The 24183-nt window shown below is 38.5% G+C and overlaps 2 protein-coding genes across 2 annotated transcripts; one reads left to right on the top strand and one right to left on the bottom strand.

Moving 5' to 3' along the window:
* Positions 1 to 7992: 7992 nt before the first annotated feature.
* Positions 7993 to 18438, top strand: LOC133875378 (mRNA cap guanine-N7 methyltransferase 1). The gene is made up of 13 exons (XM_062313496.1): positions 7993 to 8420; positions 8990 to 9129; positions 9226 to 9294; positions 9425 to 9496; positions 10289 to 10390; positions 10674 to 10730; positions 14483 to 14621; positions 16569 to 16633; positions 16782 to 16832; positions 17182 to 17244; positions 17443 to 17566; positions 17841 to 17902; positions 18018 to 18438. Exons 1-13 carry the CDS (start codon positions 8345 to 8347, stop codon positions 18111 to 18113), a joined length of 1116 nt encoding a protein of 371 aa, XP_062169480.1. The 5' UTR covers positions 7993 to 8344; the 3' UTR covers positions 18114 to 18438.
* Positions 18439 to 19415: 977 nt separating this feature from the next.
* On the bottom strand, positions 19416 to 22639 carry LOC133875287 (uncharacterized). Its single transcript, XM_062313372.1, has 4 exons — positions 22142 to 22639; positions 20297 to 20489; positions 19954 to 20047; positions 19416 to 19841 (listed from the first exon to the last, which is right to left on the bottom strand). Exons 1-4 carry the CDS (start codon positions 22483 to 22485, stop codon positions 19528 to 19530), a joined length of 945 nt encoding a protein of 314 aa, XP_062169356.1. The 5' UTR covers positions 22486 to 22639; the 3' UTR covers positions 19416 to 19527.
* Between the last annotated feature and the right edge of the window lie 1544 nt (positions 22640 to 24183).

The raw sequence follows: 24183 nt of genomic DNA, 5'->3' as shown, positions 1-24183 counted from the left end.
CCAAGGGTACAAATCTCTCTCAAGGCTCCTGCACTGTCACGGCTATCCCAGGTAATTCCCTCACTCTTCCCTCACTTACCTCAACATCACCAGCTCCCAGCACAATTGCTATTTCTCTCCCTTCACACACGGCCACGAGCTCTACTACTCCAGCTGAGTCTCCATCAACCTCTCATTGCCCCAACTCACCTAGGCACAGGCCCCTCCCTTTAGTTCCCCTTACTGACTTGTTCCCCAGTAACACTGACAATACTTCTCCTGCTCACAATCCTTCTCCTGCTCTTATGGACCAATCCTCACCTACCATTCCTCCTATTTCACTTCCCACTGTCCCCTCTTCCATTACTGCAAGCTCCCCCTCTCCAGCCCCAACTCGCATGGTCACTAGATCCCAAACTGGTCATCTCAAACCCAAACAGTTTCCAGGCTTCAAAATGCTCTCCTCCACAAGATATCCTCTCCTCTGTCTTCACACCATTGATCTACCTCCTACTCCATCCACCTACAAACAGGCTGTTGCTCATCCAGAATGGATTGCAGCCATGACTCATGAATACCAAGCCTTAATATCCAATCATACATGGACTCTATGTCCTAGGCCCCTCCATCACAATGTTGTAAGGAACAAGTGAGTGTTCAAAATCAAGCAAAAATCTGATGGGAGTGTAGACAGATTCAAAGCTCGTCTTGTTGCTAAGGGCTTTGACCAAAAATGTGGGATTGACTATCATGAGACATTTAGTCCAGTTATTAAACCAGCCACCATTCGCTTGCTTCTCATCCTGGCTGTCCAATTCAATTGGGAACTTCGGCAACTTGATGTGTCTAATGCGTTTCTTCATGGTGTCCTAGATGAAGAGGTCTACATGGAACAACCCCCTGGGTTCATTGATCCTTCTTGTCCTAATTTTGTATGTCGTTTGCACAAGTCCATTTATGGACTCAAACAAGCCCCCCGGGCTTGGTTCACCCGACTTGCACAAGCACTTTTGAATCTTGGTTTCCTTGCTTCTCAAGTAGACACCTCTCTATTCATCTATCATCAAAACAGCATTCATATTTTTATCTTAGTATATGTTGATGATATCATCATTACAGGAAACCATCATGACACCATTAATCATCTCATAGCCACTTTGCAGCTGGACTTTGCAATGAAAGACCTTGGTGCCTTAAGCTACTTTCTTGGTATTCAAGTTCTTCGTGATCCTACTGGTCTTCATCTCAGACAGTCCAAATACATTCAAGATCTCCTCAACCGGGTTCATATGGCTGACTCCAAACCATATCGAACTCCATGCCTTGCAGGAACCAAAATGTCTAAATTTGAAGGCACGGTCCTCCCTGATCCAACTGAATTTCGGCATATTGTTGGAGCTCTCCAATATGTAACTCTTACAAGACCTGACATTATCTACTCAGTGAATCAACTCTGCCAACACATGCACAGCCCCACTTCCGTCCATTTCACAGCAGCTAAGAGGGTACTCCGATATCTCAAGGGATCAGTCGACTATGGACTCTATTATTGCAAAAGTCCTCTTCTCCTTAATGCCTTTTGTGATGCTGATTGGGCAGGCAACCCGGATGACAGGCGATCCACAACTGGATATGGAATTTTTCTTGGCTCTAATCTTCTATCCTGGTCAGCCAAGAAACAAAGTGTGGTCTCCCGCTCCAGTACCGAAGCAGAATACCGCTCCATGTGCCTCACCACCGCTGAAATGTACTGGATCCGTATGCTCCTTCGAGAGTTACACCTACCACTCTTATCCTGTCCAACTCTTTGGTGTGATAACTCCGGAGCCCTTGCCTTAGCTTCCAATCCAGTGTTCCATGCCCGGACTAAACATATCGAAGTGGACTTCCACTTCATTCGAGAGAAGGTCACCAACAAGGACATCACTCTCAGACACCTGCCCACCTTGGACCAACTAGCTGACATATTTACTAAAGGCCTTACCGCCAATAGATTCTGCTTGTTGCGTACCAAACTGATGGTTTGTCCACCCATCAGTTTGCAAGGGGGTGTTAAGGATAAAACAGAGAATGCAGAGGATACAGCAACCTCAAAACTAAATCAGCATACTAACGGCTACTAGCCGTTGGCTGAGGAACATGCTCAGTACACTCAGTTCAAGCCTTCGGTTATCACAAGCATTCTGCCTTCTCAAGTAATCAGTTGCCAACACGTTTGTACAGCATACCAACATTGCAGAAGCTCCATACACAGAAAAGCATGTCAACTGTCCAATCTGCAAACCGTGTTGCAGCAAGCCATCAACCCCCAAAGCATACTTCTATTTCACTGCCATAACAGTCTGCAAACTGCTTAGTGTATAAGACTAGGATTACTTAGTTCACTCTCTTAAGCATTGTAATTAGCCTACGGTTCTATCTCTTGTACACTGGTCAAGGACCACTTGTAATCATCTATAAGTTCTAATGCAATACAGTCTGTTTGGTTAAGGCAACCAAACACATTTCTTATTTTATTCTTTCAAGTATAACTTATAACTAACTAACAGATCCCATTCTGACAAAGTCACCTGAAGGAAGATTAAAAAGGTCAGATATTAATTTTCATCATGAATAAGGAAACAAGAAATCCTAGCCGCCCCTAAAAAGACGTAAGCACATTTCTTAAGAATAGTTGAGGATAACTTAAATAGGGGTTTTTAAAAGAGAAAAAAGATGAACTTTGAGCTCGAAAATGCAATCACAGAGCTATGTTCGGTTGACCAAGGCATGTGCATGTAAAAGAACTTTCCAAATTTGGGTCTTATGCGCGATTCCGACACTCGTAACTCGAGTTACGCTCAAATCACCTCCTCGAGAAAGATTTGATGAAGCGAATAAAAAAAATGGAACCAAAACGATAAATTTAGGGTTTTTTGCAACACGCTCGGTCGAGTGATGTATGCCCGATTGAACAAATAAAAATTGTCATTTTATTTCAGCTTCTTGTATTTCTAGTAATTAAGAGAATCTTCGTTCTAGTGGACTAAATGTAATCTAAATTTTGTCCATGCACACGCAGGCATGGGAAGAATTAAATTGTAGCAAATAGAGCCCAATAAGATAATAAAATTATAGAAATGAAGTTATGGGGTCTTAGGAAATGAACTTCATTAGGCTTATCACTTATGCTATAATGATTTATTGTAATCAATGTATGGCGCATGTTAAATGGACCTAAAAGAATGGAGAGATGAATGCAATGGCATTTCTGAATTTACGGATCAATTTTCCACGTACGTCTCCAGTTGGCCGATGCCGTGCATCGATAAGTTGGAGATCTGGCAACATCGTTTGGACTTTGGAGCACCATCCATCTTCCATTTTCGACGAGAACAAAACAGTGGTCAATGGGAAAAAGTGTGATTAGACGGAACTTAATTCACTAAATCCACATCTTAAACATGTTTGGAAAATCCCAAATGCTACCATTAATTACCCCCCTTGTCAACCGAGATATAAGCTCAGTAGGTCCAGAATGTCTTGGTAGATGCCTCAGTCGATGCCTCAGTCGATGCTTGGTCAACCACGCCTGTGGCAGAAAGGTTTCAGTGACCCTCGATCGATCCCCAGTTGACTGGGCTCAGCCAATATTGAAAATGCATTTATATATGGTCTTTACCATATATTTTCATGGTTTTTGAGGCTACTAGATTTTGTTAGAAGTCCTATAATTTTATCGATGTTTGAACCTAATAAATAGACGCAATGTGAACATAGAGGATGTACGAATCAAACCACGAGCGGTTAGTTTAGGAGAATAAACCCAAGTTATAAGTATAAACTTACTGACCTAGCATTCAAATGTTTTACATATTGCATTATATTATGAGCATGCTTAACTATGATAATGAGCCATGTTAGAACAGTTTTCGGTATGGTATGAATGATACGTTCTTCGATGTTCTTCACGCTTCTTAAGAACACTATAAAACAACTAAAATCAAGAGACCCTTCCCCGGGGATCTCACTTTGATGCCTAAGTCAATATCTGAGAGAAAAATATGATCTATGCATAAAATATTATGTTTGTGTTTATATCTAGTATAGGGGTCTATTTAAAGGCTAAGAGGTAGAGGTCAACCTAAATTAGGTTTCCTGCACCTTCTTGACCTAAATGTGCCGTCAAATTCTGATTTGGACTTAGATTCATTACCAAACCTGAATTATGATTCTTCCCCAATTCGTTTTGAAGTATGATTCTAATCCGGGATTTTCAGGTATTAGACTTGAACCAGGAGTCCTATCCTAATTTAACTTATAGTTGGACTATTACCGAATTCTTCAAGGGGTTGTAATTGGACCCAAATTATGAGTCCTAACCCAGATTTCCTAGGATAAGACTGATATCTGAGTTCTCGGAACTTTCTTGTCCCGAGCCTTGGCTAGATGAGTTAACTCTCTGTTCTGGGATGTCTGCATTTTCGGGACTCAATCTAAATATACCTCTTGTGCCGGGATGTCTAGTTTGGGTGTCTATTTCTCGGCATATGCCTACCTAGAAGTCTTGATGTCTTGGATTTAGGGCCACCAATTCTCCTTGGGTCAATTTAAATGGATTTATTCCCAACAATTAACCTCCCCCCCACCCCCCCAAAAAAAAAAATAATAATAATAATAAAATAAAAATTCCCTTATCTGAAGCATACTCGGATAATAGGAATTTTGTGTCTCGAAAAATCCAAACCTTAGCTTCTTCTGAGGTTTGAACAATCCTTAGCTCCTAATCCTTTAAAGTCTTGAGTTTAACTGTTGCACCTTCAAGGGATGCCAGGTGTGCAATCACACTCGAGACATGTCTTTTTGTCCTAGTAGATATCATCCTACCCTCTGCTTTCGAGTTCCGATGGTGATGCGCCTTAGTAAGTTTTGTTGGGAATATCTTACGGAATTGTATGATATCTTTGTTGTTTCTGCCAACATGATACAAACCTGCAAACCTGAGGGTCAAATCCGACCTCTCGTGCCTTCTTGTTTTTTCTTAGGGTTTTCTCCATATCTTCGACCATGGGGCAGGATGGCTCCATACCTTCTGAAAACTTGCTAACTAGGAGTTACCTAAAAATTGAGAGTTACCTGAAAATCGAGGGTTGTTTCCCTTCCTTGTTTTCTCTATATGGTTCTCATTAGATTTGTCTTAGGGTTTTCTCACATCCTTATTTTCTCAACAGGGTTTCACTGGATTTACCTTAGGGCTTTTTCTCATCCTTGTTTTCTCTGCAGAGTTGTCTTCTTAAATTTTTGTGTTGTATCAGTTTTTTTACCAAGAAAAGTTTTTTTTTGATAACGGTGTTCGTAAATTCAACTGGGTCGTTGGAAAAATAAAAAATACACACTTGTCATTCACACAAAGAAAAATGATATGAATTATGAAAAAAAGGGTTTGGTATGGTATGTTGTATGAAAGTGGCTATTTGGTATCACTTGAAGATAGATATTTTATTTGGCCACTTAAATAAACAAAATTGACAAATAAAAAACCCATCGAATTAACATTTAACAACATAACGCAGATTAACAAATCTCAAAGGTTGGTCATAGTTTCAACTTTCAATTTAAATGCTTAAATTTCAATTGCATTAATGTCTAAATGTAAATCTATTTAATTTTGGCCCACAATTAGTTTTTCGTAATCATATATTAATATAAGTTGCAGGAGAAATGATATATGTATTTAAACTTTTACAAAGTGAGACTTACAAACTGAAGTGGAGTCTATATGGAATAAATGCTAAAATAATTCAAAACAAACTCTAGTAGATAGAGACGAAAATGCCCTTCACCAGCCCCAAGAAACATCTACGGCCCCCTTTGTCTCTATCTCCATCTCTAGCGCTCTCTCTCTCTCTCTCTCTCTCTCTCTCTCTCTCTCTCTCTCTCTCTCTCTCTCTCTCTCTCTCTCTCTCTCTCTCTCTCTCTCTCTCTCTCCAGCTGTCCATCTCTCTCAAGCTTCAGTCGTCGGCCGTAAATGGTCTTCGGGAATGTACCCGGCCATTCACTCGCTCTCGCTCGACGTCTAGCACAACGAGTTCCAGGGAGCCCTGGACGGGACGAACCTACCCGACGACACTTGCTTATTCCTCACCTCGAATCCAAAGCCCCACATCCAGTGGATTGCCAAGCTCCACGAGATCTACTGGAGAAAAAGTGCCGGACTAGTTGGACGGCTGACGAGAGGGGAGAAAGTGATGGCCAACGAGAGGGAGAGATGGACGGCCAAAGAGATCTACTAGAGAGAGAGTGCAGAAGGGAGCCAGGTCGGTAGGGCTTCCACTTGGGTTGCACCGGTGTGCGTGAGTTTCTGGCAGGCTTTCCTATTCGACAGATTCACCAACAAAGCTCGAGGTCGAGGTCGGGGCCGGGGTACCACATCGCGACGAGGTGGTCGGTCGGTGTGCATGGGTTTCCAGCGTGCGTGGGTTCCCAGTGCTTCGCCGATGAATCTGCTTAAGATGGTGAAGAGCAAGACTGCATTTTTCTCTTTCATTGGTGTTCAACCGGAGATGGTGAATGGCATTTTTGTCTCTATCTATTGGAGTTTGTTTTGAATTATTTTAGCATTTATTTCATATGGGACTCCATGTTAGTTTATAAGGCTCTCTTTGTAAAAGTTTAAGTAGTTGTAAAATAAAAATGATATGAATTATGAAAAATAGGGTTTGGTATGGTATGTTGTATGAAAGTGGCTATTTGGTATCACTTGAAGATAGATATTTTATTTGTCCACTTAAATAAACAAAAATGACAAATAAAAAACCCATCGAATTAACATTTAACAACATAACGCAGATTAACAAATCTCAAAGGTTGGTCATAGTTTCAACTTTCAAGTTAAATGCTTAAATTTCAATTGCATTAATGTCTAAATGTAAATCTATTTAATTTTGGCCCACTATTAGTTTTTCGTAATCATATATTAATATAAGTTGCAGGAGAAATGATATATTTATTTAAACTTTTACAAAGTGAGACTTACAAACTGAAGTGGAGTCCGTATGGAATAAATGCTAAAATAATTCAAAACAAACTCTAGTAGATAGAGACGAAAATGCCCTTCACTAGCCCCAAGAAACATCTACGGCCCCCTTTGTCTCTATCTTCATCTCTAGCGCTCTCTCTCTCTCTCTCTCCCCTCTCACCAGCTGTCCATCTCTCTCAAGCTTCAGTCGTCGGCCGTAAATGGTCTTCGGGAATGTACCCGGCCATTCACTCGCTCTCGCTCGACGTCTGGCACAACGAGTTCCAGGGAGCCCTGGACGAGACGAACCTACCCGGCGACACTTGCTTATTCCTCACCTCGAATCCGAAGCCCCACATCCGGTGGATTGCCAAGCTCCACGAGGTCTACTGGAGAGATAGTGCCGGACTAATTGGACGGCTGACAAGAGGGGAGAAAGTGATGGCCAACGAGAGAGAGAGATGGACGGCCAAAGAGATCTACTAGAGAGAGAGTGCAGAAGGGAGCCAGGTCGGTAGGGCTTCCACCTGGGTTGCACCGGTGTGCGTGAGTTTCTGGCAGGCTTTCCTGTTCGACAAATTCACCAACAAAGCTCGAGGTCGAGGTCGGGGTCGGGGTACCACATCGCGACGAGGTGATTGGTCGGTGTGCATGGGTTTCCGGCGTACGTGGGTTCCCAGTGCTTTGCCAGTGAATCTGCTTAAGATGGTGAAGAGTAAGACTGAATTTTTCTCTTTCATTGGTGTTCAACCAAAGATGGTGAATGACATTTTTGTCTCTATCTATTGGAGTTTGTTTTGAATTATTTTAGTGTTTATTTCATATGGGACTCCATGTTAGTTTATAAAGCTCTCTTTGTAAAAGTTTAAGTAGTTGTAGCATTTCTCAAGTTGCAAATAGACCTATTAAAAAAACAAAAGAAAAAAAGAAGAAGCTATTTACGCAAATGTCAATTTAATTATTTAATTAAATGAATGGAATTAAAACTAACCTCTATAAGGCTGTAACATGAACAGATATGTATGAATAGTTTTCAATTTAAGCTAAACTCCTGTTTACGAAGTATATAAATTCCCTGCCCACGGCAAAAGTGGTGTATGAATCCGCCCCATCAGGCGGTGTTTGATCCAGCCTGCAAACTATATACCTCCGACCATATCCACCTAAAACCAAAGCACAAAAGGAAGAACCTTTTGTCCCTCTGATCAAACCGAACACAAAAGGAAAACAATTTCTTTGTTCTCGGAAAACTTAAGCCAGTCAGTTATTGGAGCGAACCCACATTCCATCCTCATCCAACACAAAAAAACCCACGACTTGTTCTCAACCAGCAATAGAAACAGCCTTGTCGTGTTAGATCGTTTGGCCATGAAACGAGGGTACTCAGAATCTCCATCCGCCTCTGTGGGACCACCCCAGTCCAGATTCAAGCATAACCCTGAAGGTAAAGTTTTGTGCTTTCCGTTTATTTTGATTTGTGGTTTGTGATGCTGTTGATGGGTTTTGAGGTTAATATGGGAACTTATGGATCTGGGTTTTGTGGTTTAGTTTGGTTGCTGGGAAAGTGGTGGAAAGGCAGAGAAATGAGAGTTCGAATATATTGTGTTTTAGTTTCGTGATATTGATTGGTTCTTTTATGGAACGTTTGTTAATTGCTTGCTTAATGTGTTAATTCTGGGACCTGGGGTGGTTGTAGTTCCAAAGCTTTATCATTTGTTTGGTTGACAAAGTAGAGGAAAGGGGACGAAATTAAAATTTGGATCTTTCTATTACATGTTATTTTGGTTTCGAGACCAATTCAGCGAAACAATTTCTTTTTATATAAAAAGCTCACATCAACTTCAACAGTTGTGACAAAGTTTGTCTTGTTTAAGCTTGCTTCTTCTCTACTCCCCCTCCCAGATACTGAAAATTTTAAGATTGATTTGAGTTTTTCCTTCCTCTTGAACTGTTATGAAAGCTTTGTTGAAATTCTTGTTTTGATTTTTTAAGTGTTTTGCTTTGTGGTGTTAGGTGATGCACACTTTTTAGAGGATGAAAGCACCAAGATTTTTGCGCGGAAAGTGGCCGACCATTATAGTGCAAGGACAAATCAGACTTTGGAAGAAAGAGAAGCTAGCCCAATCATTCATTTAAAGAAACTGAACAATTGGGTTTGTTTTGTAATCTCATGAATTATTTTATAAGTTTGTGATCAGGTTGTGTATGAATTGTTTTGATTTGCTGTAGTCCTTTCTTTGATTGAACAGATAAAAAGTGTACTAATTCAGCTCCATGCTCGCCGAGGAGATGCTGCTCTTGATCTTGCCTGTGGGAAGGTATTATAGGTTCTCTATTCTGTTGCATTTGCATTTGTGCCCCCCAACACCACCCCCCCCCCCCCCCCCCAAAATAAAAAATGTCGAACACAAACTAAATAGTAACTTATGTTTCCTTAATGTTCACCAGGGCGGGGATCTCATCAAATGGGATAAGGCAAAAATTGGATATTATGTTGGTGTTGATATAGCAGAAGGCTCAGTAAGTGCTTAAGATCACCATGTTACAGTTCATTTGTTCACTTTTTTTTTTTTGGAGTTATAGGTTGAGTTATGGTTAATTGTGGTCGAGTGAGGTTGCCTCATGACTCATCATGGTAGCTAATCTCTTGGTGAGAGACCAAAATTGATTTGTCCAGAAATTGTCTTTCTTGATATTTTTGTGCAAATATCAACTCCCTTTCAAAGGAAACAGACTTGTAAAATAGCTGGTAACTGTGCATGTTTTAGACCCTAAGGGTTAGCTCAATCGGTTGAGGACCATGCCTCATGAAGCGAAAGTCACTAGTTCGAATCATCACTTCCTCCTCCCTTGGGGTAAAAAATAACTTACTTATCAAGAAAAAAAAACAGTTCATGTTTTATGTCGTGGCCAAAATTATTTTATTTGTGGTCACAGTATGTTCTTCTGAAATGCAATTTTTTTTTTTTAACACTAGCGACTAGCAAGTCTTATGCAACAACTAATTATTCATCTTAACACCATCCTCACTATTTTGTAATATTTAAGTTTATACATATATGTATTTTTCCTTCCTGATGATGAATCGGTTATATGTATGCTTAAGTTCTGATTAACACATCGTGGGGGTTATCCATTATCTGTTCTTAAGAAATAGATGTCATCTCCTTCCTGATGATGAATCAGCTATTTGTTGATGCTTAAGTTCTTATTAATACATGGTGTATTTCTGTTATCTGCTTTTTAATGCCACTTATTGTTGTGTATCATGTCATCAACCATCTTATCATTGCTTTCAGCATTTATTTGCAGATAGAAGACTGTCGCACACGTTATAATGGTGATGCTGATCATCATCAGCGTCGTAAAAAATTCACATTTCCTGCCCGCCTCTTATGTGGAGACTGTTTTGAGGTAATTGCATTTCTCTAGCTGGTCAACTCAAAAAATGTATCTCCTTTCATATCCGGCTTATTTAGTCTTTGTATCACTTGAGCAGACAAGTATTGTGTTTAAGTGGCAGATGTTGACACGAACAATACTAAATAGTTGGTGTACTCAGTAAATGAGGAACACCGAAACTGAATTTGCCTTTTAGCTTATGGCTTTATGACCAGCTTCTTCAGTAGCAGTGTATGTACTTTGTTAAGACATCAGCATAAATAATTTTGATTTGTTTTCTGTGTTATGTACTCAGACTCGCTTGGACAAAGTTCTTGCAGCTGATGCACCTTTTGATATTTGCAGTTGCCAGGTGAGTGGTATACTATGACTGTTTTTCAGGATATCACATTTCATATTATGTTGTGATTTCATTGTCTGTAGAACTATAAAAGTAAAATCACAATCTCTAGGCACCGTCCTTTTCCCGAAGTGTATGTATAAAGTTGTCATACTCTGATAGTTCTACAGGCCATGAAATCACATTTTTCTTTATTATTGTAAGTAATCGAAATATCATTAAAAGCGAAAAGCACTACTCAGGTACACACGGAGTATACAGGAGAAACACCTAGCTAGGAGGAGAAAAAAGAACAAGAAAATTATGAAAACTAAGCACCCAGGGAGCCACAAATGCAGCTGTCCAAGTATAAAGAGTTAAAAAAGAAAAAGGACTCGAGTTCTGCCAACGTCCTTTCACGGTCTTCAAAACTTTTGTCATTTCTTTCACTCTAAAGACACCATAAGAGGCAAGAAGGCATCATCTTTCACACAGTAGCACTCCAAGTGCTACCACCAACCCACTAACAAGCAAACAAGTTAGCTTCTCTACTAGGCATCACCCAAGAACACGACTAAAGAGGCATTTTGTAAGGCGCAAGCGACCACACAATGGAGGAGAAGATGGTCCACCGACTCCCTTTTCCTCTCGCACATCCAACACCTGTCAACCATAATGACATTTCGCTTCCTAAGGTTGTCCATAATAAAGATCTTTCCTAGAGTCGTTGACCAAGCAATATAGTCCGCCCTCAAAGGAACCTTAGTCTGCCCAATACTCTTCCAAGGGAAAGGAGTGTCATCATTACAAGCAAGGACACTGTAGGAGCTAACAACGAACAACCCTTTTCTGGAGGGGGACCACCACAGCTTGTTTTGACCATCCCGTCTCACTCTGAGTACAACAAATTGAAGAACAAGGCAAATACATCTACCTCTCAATCATGAGCCGCTCTAACAAAGCTTAGATTCCACATATTGGAGTCTCCAAAAGAACTCCAAATGAGCTGCTACTAAAGCATCCTTTGCATAGGCAATAACATATAAATTTGGAAAAGCTTCCTTTAGGACCTTGTACCCACACCACAGATCATCACAAAATCTAACCTTGATGCCATCTCCCACCTCAAACTTAGTATGACTTGAAAACATTTCCCAACCCCACCTGATTTTCTTCCAAACCCCCACCTGATTTTCTTCCAAACCCCCACCCCATACAAACCAAGATGCTCATTAGAACACCACCCACCCCACAAACTGCAAAATTTAGAGTCCTCCACCACGCCTCTCTCTCATGCATATAGCACCGAAGTCATTATCCCAAAAGTGCACGATTGAAGTTCAACACGTTCCGAATACCCAACCCTCAGAGATCGAAGAGCAAACCTTGGACCTGCTTACCAAGTGAAATTTTAACTTTTCATCTAGCCCATGTAAACAATATCTCTGCCACCTCATCTAATACACGTGCAGAGTCATCATGTCCAGATTTATCATCACGTCCAGATTCAGTTGAAGACTCATTCAAACGATCTCTAACTAATGGATAACATCTAGAGATAGGATTCTATATTTTTGAATTTGAATTTAGATAGATTAGAATTCTGTTTTTGTAATTCAAACTTTAGATAGGATTACATGTAATCTAGTCCTCTATTTATACCATTCTATACATCAATGAAAATCATTGAAGTTCAAAATCTTTCAGCCCACCCCATAAGAAATCACAATGAAACTTCTCTATGCGGTTTGCAACACCCGTAGGGGGAGGGACAAGAGATAAGTAGGCAAATTGGAAAGTGTGCTCTTTATAAGGGTAACCCTACCACCCTTAAACAAATACATCATTTTTCAACTAGCCAATCGATGTTCTATCTTTTCAATAACAGCGTCCCAAATAGACTAGGCCTTAAAGGAGGCCTCCAACTTAAGACCAAGATATTTCAAAGGTAAGGAAGAAACCCCGCAACCGAAAATGCCAACCAACCCATCCACATTCTCAACATTACCCACATGGAGCATTTTTTACTTGGCGAGGTTAATCTTCAAGTCAGAGGCAGTTTCAAAGCATAAAAATAAAGCATGTAGGTAGCGAAGGTGGTCAGGCTTAGCCCCACAGGAAATCAAAGAATTATCCGCAAACAACATATGTGAATTGTTAACCACACCCAAATGCACCCCACAGAAAGGCCTGAGAGAAAGCCCCCATTAACAGCTGTAGAAAGGATTCTACTTAAGGCCTCCATTACAATAACAAAGAGAAAAGGCAACAAAGGATCTCCCTGTCTCAATTTGCGAGAGCTACTGAAGAAACCAGACGGATTGCTATTCACCAAAACGGAAAAGCACACCAAAGATATACAATGTGCTATCTAAGAGCACCATTTCTCCCTAAAACCACACCTCCTCAACAAGTAAAGTAAGAAATACCCATTCACATGATCATAAGCCTTCTCAATATCCAATTTGCAAATCACCAACTAGATATGATTCTACTATTCAGGCATTCGTTAGCAATGAGAATGGGGTCAAGGATTTGGCTACCTTGGACAAACGCATTCTAAGGCTTCGAAATAATCTTCTCCACAACCATTCTCAATTTATTGGCAAGGACTATGGCAATAATTTTATAAAATCCACTCACAAGACTAGTAGGCCGAAAGTCCTCAAGATCAATAGCCTCGTATTTCTTCGGAACGAGAGCAATGAGGGTGGCATGGAGGCTTTTTTCAAACTTACTACAAGTGTGAAACTCACGAAACACCCCCATAATGTTTGCGTTGAATACATCCAGGGAAGCTTGAAAAAAAGCCATAGAAAAACCATCAAGCCCAGGCGCCTTGTCACTATTCATACCTTTCACCACCTCAAGAACCTCACACTCCTTAAACGAGCTCTCTAGCCTAGAGGCTTCCACCGCATCTATGAAGTCAAAAGCAAGGCCATCCAGGTTAGGCCACCAATTGAACTCGTTTGAAAACAAACTATCATAATATTGCACTATGTATTCACTGATAGTAGATTGCTCAGAAGAGATTGATCCATTTGTAGACGAAGCTTCAATGGAGTTGTTTCTCCTATTCGAGTTGGCTACTCGATGGAAGAACTTTGTGCATTTATCACCCTCTTTGAGCCAAAGAGCCATAGACTTTTGCCTCCAACTAATCTCCTCCATTAAGGTGACTTTTTCCAATTCACTGATAACCAAGGATTTCCTCAACTTCTCTTCCACAATTAAAGCTCTCACTTCCTCCAACCCATCGAGAACACACAACTCCTCCATAAGAATTTTTTTATGGGACTCCACGCTGCTAAACACTTGCTCATTCTAGGTTGTTAAATAATTTTTCAATGTCTTAAGTTTCTAGCCAAAATGAAGCTAGGAGAGCCTTGACACTGGTAAGAAGACCACCACCGCCTTACCCTGTCCAATGTCGACAAAGCCTTCCGCCTTAAGCCACATTTTCTCAAACTTAAATGACTTTTTTTACTTCCTTGGAAACCATCACAATCCAGAAGAATGGGAAAGTAATCTGAGGACAATCTATGCATCCTTTTTCGAAATAAATGGGGAAACCTTAGCTCCCCATTCTGAAGAAACAAAAAACCTATCAATTCTTGACCAAGAGAGAGAGTCCCAATTCACAGCATTTTTTTCTCTGCTGATAGTATTGTTTATGCTGCTTTTCCAGTATATTATAAAATCTTGTATATGGATTTATTCTAGCTTTATTCAAGGCTTAGCTTTGCAGATTCTGAACCTTCAGAATACACTAATTTTTGCAGTTTGCCTTGCATTACTCCTGGTCTACTGAGGCACGTGCACGGCGAGCCTTGGCAAACATATCAGCTTTACTTCGCCCAGGAGGCACCTTGATTGGAACAATGCCAGATGCCAATGTGATTATTAAAAAACTTAGAAATGGTATTATCTTGAACCTCATCATGTGTATCTTTTCTTTTTTCAACAGGAATGTGAAGAAATTGAAATCTTGATTCTAACAATGTCCTCCTTTCCTTGCATTGTTTTGTCCTTTCTTTCTTCCCTTAATTTTCTTCTTTTTTGAGTTCAGTATGGGAACTAATAATTTTATAGAGTGAGTATGGAGAGTAAAAGGAGTGCATAAGCACCTATGTGGTGATACTTGTTCAAACTTTGGATTTTTAGCAGTAAACAGTCAAGGAGAACCATTCTAGGTAGCAACAACGTCTATATCTAGAAAAAATGAGCAAAGCCCCATCCAAGGTATCCACAAGGCCTAGATGTAGAAAAAATGAGCGAAGTCTTGATTAGCTTAACTCTGTGTTAAACATCTCGTAGTGTTTGTTTCCCTCCTGATCTTTAGAAGACTCGGTTTTGTTGCTTCCTTTATACCAATTAGCAGTGCAATGACCACTGGTTTATACCTTTACCCCACCCTTAAGGTCTTAAGTTTTTTGCAATTATGATCTATTTATTTTATTAGGGTAAATTTCTCTTGCCCTCCCTAATGTTTCAGAGTTTCTCCAATCACACCTCCAAAGTTTAAAAATTTGTAATGTCACTCCTCCCGTTAGGTTTGGGGTTAAATCAGACAGTAAAGGGGTAAAATGTCCCTTATGTAAATTTTTTAAAATTACAAAATTACCTCAGTTAAATTATTAATTAATTTTTTTTAAAAAAAGAAAAAACTTTACCCATGGCTTGGCCATGGGTCACAGAACGATATGTCATTGGGATTCGTTTATTTTCCAACATGGTTTGAGCGGAAATGGAACACCACTTAGGAAAGGTACGATTGACATATATCTGTGCAGTCTCATCGATGAGAATGCTAAAAGCATTGCTCCTGGGAGCTTTGAAAGGCACCTGCCAGAAAATATTGACTATGCCTATAGCCTATCAGATTGCACTCCTTTGGGTTATGGATCTTCTTGTAATCATATGAGCGTCCGAGGGAATGCTTCTTATGCTTTTAACATGTATTATCAAGTCCATAACCAGCAGAGTTGGGACTCTGATTTTTCTGGTTTGGGTATGCTGACTGATGAGGATCCGTCTGATGAGAAGTGCCAGTTCCCGGTGATGATTGCTTATGGTTCATTGTTGCATATGTTAATTAATTTTTTTTAAAAAAAGAACGGGTATTTTGATAATTTCTACGTGTTAGGAATTTCTGTTAAAACTTAGCGGGGGGTGACATTGCAAAGTTTTTAAACTTGACTACCTGACATCGCAAATTTTTAAACTTTGGAGCTGTGATCGCAAAAATGCTCAATCATCAAGGGGGTAAGTAAAGTTTCCCCATTTTATTATAAGGAAATTACAGAAGTTTTTTTTTCTCACTTTTGTGCATTTTATTATCAAGAAAAGTTGTGGCACCAGTAAACTAATTATTTTCACACAAGAAGTTTTTCCTCACAAATTTCATCTTGAATTTAAACTGGATTAGGGCATTATGAGAAATTTGAGACTGTTTTACCCATAACTTTCCATACAAATCAAATACTGGAGGGAAAAAGGTTTCTTTTCACTTCACTTTCTATGAGAACTACAGTTTTTTTTTGTTTACAACTAAATAAACCGTCAAGCTGGACAAAGTTAATGGTGGCTACAGAGGTAAGGAGAAGGGCAAAATGCAATGGGGCACCGATGAAGAGACCTGTTGTGATTTGGAGAACAGTAGATGTTTAAATCACAAAAAAGTTCTGTTGAATTAGTTTTAATTCTAGTTAAATCATCATTAACCAGTTCTAAACTAGAGCAGATGACATAGTGATATGAAGCTTGAAAACTTTTCCTGGCTTATATAAGCATTATTAAGATTCCTCAGTATGGCAGTTGATTTTCTCATTCTTGATTGGAGATGTTATTTTCACTGTGCATATGCAGCTGAAGGATTGGCCTTTGGTAATAGTGTCTACTGGATACGTTTTGATGAAGAATTTTCTGAAAAGGTAGAACTTTCACTTCTTGCAACTACATGGTGTTTGTTTTTATTTTTGGTTGTTTTTCTCGAATGATCCTTGAAGATGACATCTTTATTTAACTACTAGAGATTACTTCTAAGTTCTGACTTGACAAAAACTTCATTATATGGTGCAGAAATTCAAATCTTCCAACCCTTTTGGCATCAAGTACAAGTTTCACCTAGAGGTACCTTTAATTATCCAATTGCTTTATCATGTCTATTGTCAATAGTGGCTGTAGTTTCTCTACATTGAATAATAGGTCTCCATGTCAAGGTAATGTGCTACTATGCAAGTTTAGTGCATTAGTGTGAAAGGATTTGCATCTCAGCACGTGTGTCTTCTATAGCTGCCAGTTTGTTATTTTGGTCAACTACAATAATATCTCATTCATGATTGATTAAATTTTTGCAGTATCTAAGGACTATTTTCATTTGATTACCAATTGTAATTATTTTGAGTGAGCTAGCTCAGATTGCATAGTTTATAGAATTGATAACATACAGCCTTATTTAAATTAAAACCCTTTGTTGCAGGATGCTGTTGATTGCCCTGAATGGATCGTCCCCTTTCATGTCTTCAAGTCATTAGCAGAAGAGGTATAACTTCGTTTTCTGGTTACTAACTTTTATAATACGCCTGCCAAACTCCGTTCTTACTTTCATGGAAGCCTTAATCAAAATGTTTTTGCTTCTTTTACAACTTTTCTTGCGGTTAAATATGTAGTTGACATTTTAGGCACTGTGTACTAAACTTATTTCTGTCCATACAACTTAATTTGTTTTCATATTTTTCAGTATGATTTGGAGCTAGTTTTTGCGAAGAACTCACATGAATTTGTGCATGAGTATTTGAAAAAACCAGAATACATAGAGCTCATGCGGAGGCTTGGTGCCTTGGGTGATGGTAACCAAGATCAGAGTAAGTTTCTTTTTTCTTTTTTTTCTTTTTTTTTTTTTAATTTGAGAGACCTATTGTTATTTTAGTTGAGGATTGTTTGACCTTGCCTTTTTGTTCTTTGGTTCATTCTTATGTTTAACTTAATTTCCCCCCTCCCCCTCCCCCTCCCCAATTGTTCTTCTTATTTGCCAAGTATTTTTCATTTCATTCATTCAGTTACCATATATTTCTGTCATCACACTGCTTTGGACCTGCCCTAGTAGTGAAGTAGCTTATTTATATTTGTGATATGCAGGTACACTCTCAGAGGATGAATGGGAAGTAGCTCATTTATATTTGGCATTTGTCTTGAAGAAGGTGAGCATCACATGCAGGGAGTGAGAAATAAAAAAGAGAGCGTGTATGTGAACAATCATGTTGATATTATGTTATAACTTAGTTGAAACTAAGGCATATTTGGTATTCTTTTCAGCGAGGCCAACCGGACCGGACACAAGCAAACAGCAGAAAAGATAGGGGGCAAATGCAAATATCAAAGGAGGACATTATGTCCATTAGTGGCGATTAATCAGGCAACCAAATGCCATTGTTCTTTTCAATCAGGATAACAACAATAGGTTGTTAGGGCATGGAGGCTCATGGAGTGGTTGAGTGTCCAAAGTGCTCTATCTCAAAGTTATACGATGAGAGACTATAACTATTCAATTTTGTAGATCCACAATAATAATGATAGTATTAATCTGTGTTGCTGCTCCTTAGAAGATAAAAGTTTATAGTTTTCCTCAAGATGAGGATTGTTTACCCGGAAAACTCTTGGTTAATTGTAACGTCATATATAACTTGATGTAACTGTCTTCAATATAAATACATCATGAAATTGATGTTATTCTTGATGCTATTGATGAATTTACCACTCTTTGGATGTGCTAGATATTGTGGTTATTGCTATAGACTTCTTGCATTGTAGATCATATCTTTGCCAATTAAACAATACAATCTAGGGCTGCATAAGAAATAAAGAGATTGCGGGAAAAGAGGTATTTTCAGTGGTGAGAGATTGAGATTCAGTGCAATTGTGAGAAGATTGTTGTGGGTTTACCTACTTGAGCAGATGTTTAGGCAAAGTTTAAAACTTGCTCGGGTGGGGTCTTCTCAATGTAGAAAAGCGGCGAAAAAATAGTTTACGCAGATAAAAAGTATGAACTATTTTATGCCAGACAAAAGTTATTTTTCATAATAAAGAGAACATTTTTGGGTTGACAAATATTTTACGCACTCGCTCTAAATTGAAACATATATATATATATATATATATTATACGTTGAAAAAAAGGGGACCAAAGATTTTTGGTAGTATTTTTATTTATTTTTTAACAGAAAAATGTTTTCGTCACCTTTATGTCGTCTTCTCTCTCAATCACGCAACCATGGCCATTGAGGTTGACCTCCAAGGCCGCCACCTCTATAGCCATGTTGCTTGGCTGAGAGAGAAAAGGAAGTAGAAATCAGAGAGTATAAATAAAAAGAAAGAAAAAAATCGTCTAAAAATGTATAGAAATATTAACAACGTTTTTGAATTTGGAAATTCGAGTTTTAAAATACAAAAAGCTGAAAGGACATGGTAATGTGATGAGATATTGGATATATTTTCCACAGTGAATTTGAGGATCCTGTGTCAAAAAGCCGTGTAATTATAATAAGACTAAACCTTACTGCCCACTCATTGAGCAAATTTCATGGCAAAATCCAATATAATTAACCAACAGTTCAAAACCTCCCCATTTTATCAATTGAACATAGAAACTCCTGGTAAGCAATTCGACTACTATCGAACTACTCTATTGCAGTGACCAACCGATAAAATTTTGGCATCAGACACAATCCTTATTTATGTATATTATTATATTTATGGCATCCTGGTAGAAAAACCACGTTACATTTGTAAGTTCGACAAATTCACAGTAAGGGATATGCCTATAAAGTCTAGACACGCTTCAACACAACCACCATAACAACCATCGCCACCAACCCCATGAAGGACGCACCTAGGGTCCTATCCATGAAGGTCGCGCTGGTGTTGTTTCCATTGGCCTCGGAAGAATTGTCATCTGCTTTTGAAAATCCAAAGATGTTCTGAAGGTAATTGGACACGTTGCTCACCATCTCAACAACTGTAACTTTAATGTTCTGCATCGTATCCATAATATCAAAAGACACATTCTTTGACTTCCCAGTTTCCCTTGATTCAAATAATTCTTCAATCTCCTGAATCTCTTCAATCTCCTGAATCTCATCATCTGCAACCGATTTTTTTAGGTTACCAACCATGCCAAACGAGCACCTACTTATAAAAGATGCTAAAGAAAGTTGATTAACTAGCAACAAAGAGAACTGAAAAAAAACACTTACTTCTCTGCTGTGACTGCATGAAATCCTTAAGCACAGGATTATCAAACATAGCATTCCAGACATTTGGGTCACTGGCAATGGAAGCAACAACACTCTGGGTAGAAAATTAAAAACAAAAATAGTTGCCAGGAAGAATCGATTGGTAAGTCATCGTAAATACCCAGATTAATGAAAGCTGGAAAAATATTAAATGTCTGAAACGAACTAAGAACTATCAACTCTAATAGAACAAAATGTAAAATAGTGAAAATCTCAACAACCCTTTACTTTGAATTCTCAGTTGAATCTTGCACAAGAAATTTGACTTAAGAGGAGCCGTGTCTGGGAGAGAAGCAATCATTACCTGAACTTCAGTGCTTCCACTGAGTAACTTGAATGCCTGAAGGACGGGTTTTGGAGGAGGAGTTGGTGTAGCCTCAAGGGTGACGCATGATTTAGTCTCTAATTCAGGGTTTGAAAGTAGTGCCAGGCCAGAAACATCATCAGCAGTAAATGGATCACCAAATCCAGTGGATTTAGGTGATGACAGATATACCCTAAAATATAATATATTTAATATAATGAGAACAAAATTCGAACATGAGATAAGACATTTGTAAATAAAGACAAGCAAAAATTCTAACCAAACCCCAATTAAATACATCCATGTGTTTTCAATCAACAGCAAGCATAGTAGCCGTAGTAACCGTTAACTGTCTTCAAATTAAAACTCACATTATCAAGAATTGTAATAATGTGAAGGAAATGCAAACAAACACATTTAAGCATATTTTTAAAAAAGGTGTTCCTCATATTGAAAGCAAAGAATTAGCAAGCAAATAAATTTCAATCCCCGATATAGGAATTGAACAAAACAGCACATCATAATATAAAAAAAGAAAATAAAAAACTTAAGCATATGAAGAAGTTATAGTCCAAGATGCCCAGCAACAAAATGAATACATTTTAAATCCCAATGACAAATATAACTGCTCAGTTCATGGGACAAACCATGAGAAGATAATAGAGGCAAAAATTGGAAACTTTGTATATCAGATTGTTTCCATCATCAGTAAAGGATAGGCAAATAAAGTCTGAGCGAGACAGTTGCTATGATGAGAAACAAAATTGAATTTCTTAAGAAATTTTCAGGCTAGAAAAATTAGGGGTGCGCAAATACCTGCCCAACCAACATCCAACCTGGTTCCAACCCGCATGGGTCGGATTTTGACGGGGAGGTCAGATGTTGGAAGATTTTTTAAATTTCTGATGAAGTTTGGTTGGAATTTCGAATAGAGTAGGAATTTCTGAATCAAACCGACAAGATTTTACAAACCAAACGGCACCATTTCGAAACCGATAAAACACTCTCTCACATTTTCAGCAACCCTACAACCCACCCCCGGCTTCCTTTGTCCTTCGCTCTTCACTCTGTTTCATCTTCAATCTACTAGTAGTTTGATTTCTCCTACGCCTAAGGTTACACTTTGCCACGTTCTTGGGCAAAGACGAGGTCTCCGTCTTCCTATGGAAACAGGTGGAAATGACCTCCAGCAGAAGGAAGTCGGAGGTTAATCCAACATTTCTGACTCAGTTGAGGCAAACAATGGTTAAAATTAAATTGAACTGATGTGGGACACTTGAGATTGTACCCTACCACCACGCTCTGATAACCCGCAAACCCTGTCTTCTACATGTAGAAACCCTCCCAGGTCACCCCCTTCTGCTTCCATGACTTGGCACAAAGCCACAACCCCTTCGCATACTCAACGTGGTGACTTTGGTATCATACAAACGTCCATCTCACCCTTGAAAATCAGCTTGCAAGTAGAGAGTGCCCAAGAGCTTCCATACTAATCATAAGATTGCAATTAACTGATATAGGATACTTAGAATCGTAACAGACCCCAACTAAACACAGATTTTTAAGTTTGTAACGAAAAATGTGGAGAGAAGTGTGCCTTTTTTCCTTAACATACAATTCATCCAATTTCCCAATTAAATAACTTACACACCAAGATTATCATGAAAGCATAAACTCAAACAAAAACCACACTTGAGAGACTCTAAGACCAAGAACATTAAATGAAATCCTAAACTATAAGTAAACCAAATGAGATACCGAAAATAATTAGTCGAAATAAAAAACAAACACAATGAGAAACCCAAAAATTGGATCGAAAACCAAAACTTTTTATCGAAATTATACTTTTCAAGAGCGTCTTTCAATTCAGTGGTTGCCTCCTTCGCCTCCTGGAAGCTCGGCGCGCCTCCGAAGACTACCCTTGGCTTCGGCTCCTCCGACGCCATCGACAGCTCTTCCCCGGCGAACTCCCAGTCGTCCCACGCCGCTGAAATATGTGCCGCCGACGCGTCAACGGAGCCGGCCTTGACCGGCTCCGATGACGAAGTCGACAGGATAGCCGAGACTGGACGGGAGGCGTTGCGCACAGACTGCTCGGCAGGCGGCATGGCGGGCACGCCTCGGATGCCGCCGCTCGTGACTCCGAATCCGGTCACCTTCGCCACCGCTCTCACGGCTCCTCCTCCCATGGCTTTGTAAACCCTAACCCTAGAAATTCTTCCGGAAAAATCTCTCCCTCTCTTTGGTCTCTCTCTGTGTTTTGGACTTGGCACTGATCCGTAGAAATGAGTGTAGGATAACCATATATAGGAAAAGGTTGTGATACACGCACTATCGGTGCACAGATCCAAGGCGCATCGGTGGAACTCACATTTCTTGTAATTTTAGCATTTCCCTATAATGGGCCCACGAGGTCAATCGTTATCGTACAAGGATGCGTCGGATGCGTCGGTTTGGGAAGGCCATTTCTTTCCAACTGTATTTTAGGAATTTACAAAATTATTAAAATTATTATGGGTTTCTTCAATGTTAAGTAACCTTCGTTTTTTAAATTGAAAAAAAAAAATTATGTTTGCATAGTTTAAAAAAATATATATATATATATATATATTTGAGAAGGGATTTTATTTGAAAAGAATATATTTTTTACATGCTAAAGATACATATAAGGGTACATATCAAATTTTATAAACATAATTAAAAAAAAAAAAAATCAGCAACAATTCTTTTTAATCTATTTATATGTATCTATATATTAGAAATTGTATTTTTATCTTACAATTATCATACAATACCTATTCAAGCACAACTTCACTTGAAGCAAAGTTCTATATTAAAGACTATTAAAGTTTTAACTCACACTATTAATGACAAATATCCCAATGAAAACAATAAAAAATCATTCATAGAATTTGTAAAGTTGAAGATAATGACTAAATAGTTGAAGAGATCTCCCATCGGACCCATCTCATTAATTTATATGTTAAAAAATGTATGTTAAATAGAAGATAAATTGTAATTTCTCATTAATTCATATTTTCAAATATATATATTTAGATAGGAGATGAATGAGCTTAGTATCTCATTATTAATATAGAAGTTGTAAGGTTGTATAGTAATCATAAATGTCAATATAGAGATCCCTCAATACATACAGAAAAATATTTTGGATTTACAAATTTTATAATGTTGACGTGACAATTTTAACTAATTATTGAGTTAATATTTTATAAAAATAAATATATAAATAATTAATTAATTAATTGAACTGTCAACTCAATAAATATTTTGAAATCATAATAAAATAAATATATAATATATAATATTTTTTCACATAATAAATATATATTATTTAATTGTGAGGATATGGCATAATAACTTTGGATGGAACTGCAGTCAGTTTCCGTACACTATCAATGATAGAAGTTCGATCTGCCACGTAAGCAAAATGGATAGAGCTTTTGTCTGTCGTCGTCCATATCTTCTTATAATAGAACTAATCAAAATTAATTCTTGGTTCACTTCTATCCACAGTTTAAATTAATCCCTAAATTTTTAATTTAGAATGTTTTAAATAAGTGTTTCAAATCAATAACTAGTTAATAAGAGAAATGATTAAAACACTTACATTATATAACAATGATACAATACCAAGGCACAATGAAGTAGGGCCCACACATAGACTCTACTTCATTGTGCCTTGGTTTTGTGTCATTGTTGTGTTGTGTGAGTGTAAGGATCACTCTCCAGTTAATAACATGTATTACGTGGACAATTTAGCACATCAAATAGCACCGACACTATGCCACATCATGCCTAGGAGCGAAGCCAACTTTTGCAAATTAGAAGGACCAAAATTAAAAAGAAAAAAAAAATAAAAAAAGGGG

The sequence above is a fragment of the Alnus glutinosa genome, chromosome 8 (genome assembly GCF_958979055.1).
Source record: "Alnus glutinosa chromosome 8, dhAlnGlut1.1, whole genome shotgun sequence".
NCBI classification, from domain to species: Eukaryota; Viridiplantae; Streptophyta; class Magnoliopsida; order Fagales; family Betulaceae; genus Alnus; species Alnus glutinosa.
Note: the sequence above shows the minus strand (reverse complement) of the source record. Positions and strands in the feature narration are given on the sequence as shown.